The 2,694-nt window shown below is 35.6% G+C and overlaps 1 protein-coding gene across 1 annotated transcript; it reads left to right on the forward strand.

The window, feature by feature from the left end:
- The first annotated feature begins 65 nt into the window (after positions 1 to 65).
- Positions 66 to 1,573, forward strand: LOC111376263. The gene is made up of 2 exons (XM_022999212.1): positions 66 to 291; positions 1,238 to 1,573. Exons 1-2 carry the CDS (start codon positions 111 to 113, stop codon positions 1,420 to 1,422), a joined length of 366 nt encoding a protein of 121 aa, XP_022854980.1. The 5' UTR covers positions 66 to 110; the 3' UTR covers positions 1,423 to 1,573.
- The last annotated feature ends 1,121 nt before the right edge of the window (positions 1,574 to 2,694 follow it).

Consider the following 2,694-nt stretch of genomic DNA (forward strand, 5'->3'; position numbering starts at 1 on the left):
AGAATGAGGTGGAAAAAGATAAAAAATAAAAAAAATCAGAAACAACGCTTAAGGCAACCTAGCAACCCAGCCCAATTTTGCAATTCCCACTCGTATCTCTCCAATCCCAAATGGCGAAACAAAGGCGAATCGAAGGCCAGCGACTTCGTCATCTCTCCATCCCATCTTCATCCATCTCCTCGAAGGCATTTGGTCATTTTTTTCCTCAAGTCATTCAGTCGTTTTTTCGTCATTCAAATCCGCCACCGGCCCACCACCGTCTTCTCCAGCGAAATCTGCAGCCAAAATTAGGTGAGCGTGATACGTGATTTACATGGGTATGTTGACGCTGTTATTGTGTGTGGATTTACATACACTCTGCCAAATTTTTAGATTTTTGAATTTCCAGTTTCAACCCAAAATCTGAATTTTCAATTACAACCCACCGTCTTCTTGAATTTTGATTATATTTTACTATATGAGCATTTTGATTATGAGTAATGTTTCTCTACTTTCTTATGATTTATATATAATTCAAAAGTTGTATTTCTTTGGATAGTTATTAACCAATTTATCAGAATCTTAAATTGTTAAGAGATAGACCAATGCATTCATAAATCTAGCCTTCAACATTTAGACTGTGAATGTAATTATACACAAATAGGCTCAGGTTTCGGTTTAACCAGTCAACTAGTTTAAAGGTTCTCACATGTATTTTTCTTCATATTGAATAGTTGAAATGTTGTGGCCGTACCTTCTGATGGTAGGAAAAATGATGCCAAATTTCCGTCTTGTGTTTTCGTTTACCATTGTAATACAATGAGTATATGACACTCAATAACACTTGTGGTGTGTTGGACTCAACTCGTTTGTGGGGGGAGCGGATTCCCAATAAGTTTGAAATATGATTTCTTGTGCTTTACTGCTTACGTTGATTTAAATGACTCACATTCCAAATTTTCTTGCTATCATTTCAATTAGCAGGTGCAGTGATGGTGCCATTTATTGCCTGAGAATTAGTTAATCTAATGGTTGTATTTTGTGGAACAGAAGGATTGGCCTCTTTGATGATATTGAATTGAAATTGTTTATTTCAATAATGTTTATCCATTTGTTTGCATGCTATGTCACAAGCACATCTGATCATTAGAGAGCAGAGAATGTATTAGAGGAGTTTACAATTTTTCTCTAATGCTTGCTGCTCCTACTTGTATTTGTGCATTTCCAATTATTTACTTCATTTTTTTCTTTCTTCCAGGGGTGAGAGGAGAAACGAGGGGGAACCCAAGGAATTATGATATTGTGTTGTCTGGAAATAAGGCCATGCAGTTTCAATGGGCTTCATCTTGCAGTCATGCTAATATCCTGGAGACATCGTTCAGTGACGTGCTTAAAAGCAATTCTAAGAAACCAATATCAAAAGGGGGTTGGCATGATTTGTAAATGCAAATGCAAATGCGGAATGTGATTTTGTTCGCCTACGATGTCAAATGTTAATGTAATTTCAGTTTTATTAAATGTTGATGTATAACACTCGTGAACTTTTGCAGTAAATGTTAATGTAATTTCACTTATGAAGTGGTAGTTTATTGTCTATTGTGGATGGGAATATCTGGGCAGCATAACCTCTGTTTTATTTGTGAAATGATTGTTAATCCTAGAAGAAAAATCCCTCACAGTTGTATATCAAGATTGAAATGAATATATCAACAGCATAACATCATTAAAGTTGTAATAAAGACATGAAACTTCAACCAAATATTTGGTGAACATATCACAAGAAAAATCAGCTTGAAGATGCATACATACAGCATTTTTGTGAAGTTTACAACTACAATTCCAGTCAACACTTAATTTATAATACATCTACATATCTCAACTAGATTAATTTTGTGCCTAACTCCATGGTGTGAAGCAATCATTGGGTTCCTCTAATATACCAACCTCCGGCACTCGCGCACCATCTCTTTCTATGATTTCATCATCCAATAATTTTACATTCTCAGACTCAGATTCTACCAAAATAATGTCATCCACATCGTCCAAAATATCTTTCCCTGCACCAAAAATCAGATACAATGTTAATGCTAATGCCGTAATCTCTAATTGATAGAATATACTCATTCCAAGTTATATAAAACATTTCGGGCACAAGAAACAAGTGGTGGGTATGAATCTATTTCTAAGCATCAACAACTCAAGATAACCAACGCGAAGTGGTGAATCAAAATCAACATTTATTACAAAAAAATTTGTTATGCATTTACACTGTACAAAGAAAAAAGACACCATTTCTATCCTTCAGAGTTGGGCAAATCGTTATTTTTAGGTTTTATGCAACTTCACACAAACAAAGCAAGACCCAACCGAGCATGACAAACACATTAGTGTGTATCAGCGCAATTTACTATATGACAAACGGAGGAACAGTTCAAATAACAAACAGGAAAATAAGGTGGACATATTAACACATTGCATTTTGGACAAAATTACAAACTACCTATTACCTTTGTTTATCATTTCTTAGATTAACTCAAGAAAAAGATGGCAGCGCTGGAGCAAAGGTCGGCTGATTGCAGTGGAAATTTTTGGGGAGAAATTTGGGGAAGAGACGTGTTTTTGCTGTTGAGAGTAAAATGAAATGGGGGCCTTGTATTTGGACCCTTTCCAAATGGCTCAGTGGACCAGCTTTTCAAATGGCGGCCAATGAAATTT

The sequence above is a fragment of the Olea europaea genome, unplaced genomic scaffold (genome assembly GCF_002742605.1).
Source record: "Olea europaea var. sylvestris unplaced genomic scaffold, O_europaea_v1 scaffold14787, whole genome shotgun sequence".
NCBI classification, from domain to species: Eukaryota; Viridiplantae; Streptophyta; class Magnoliopsida; order Lamiales; family Oleaceae; genus Olea; species Olea europaea.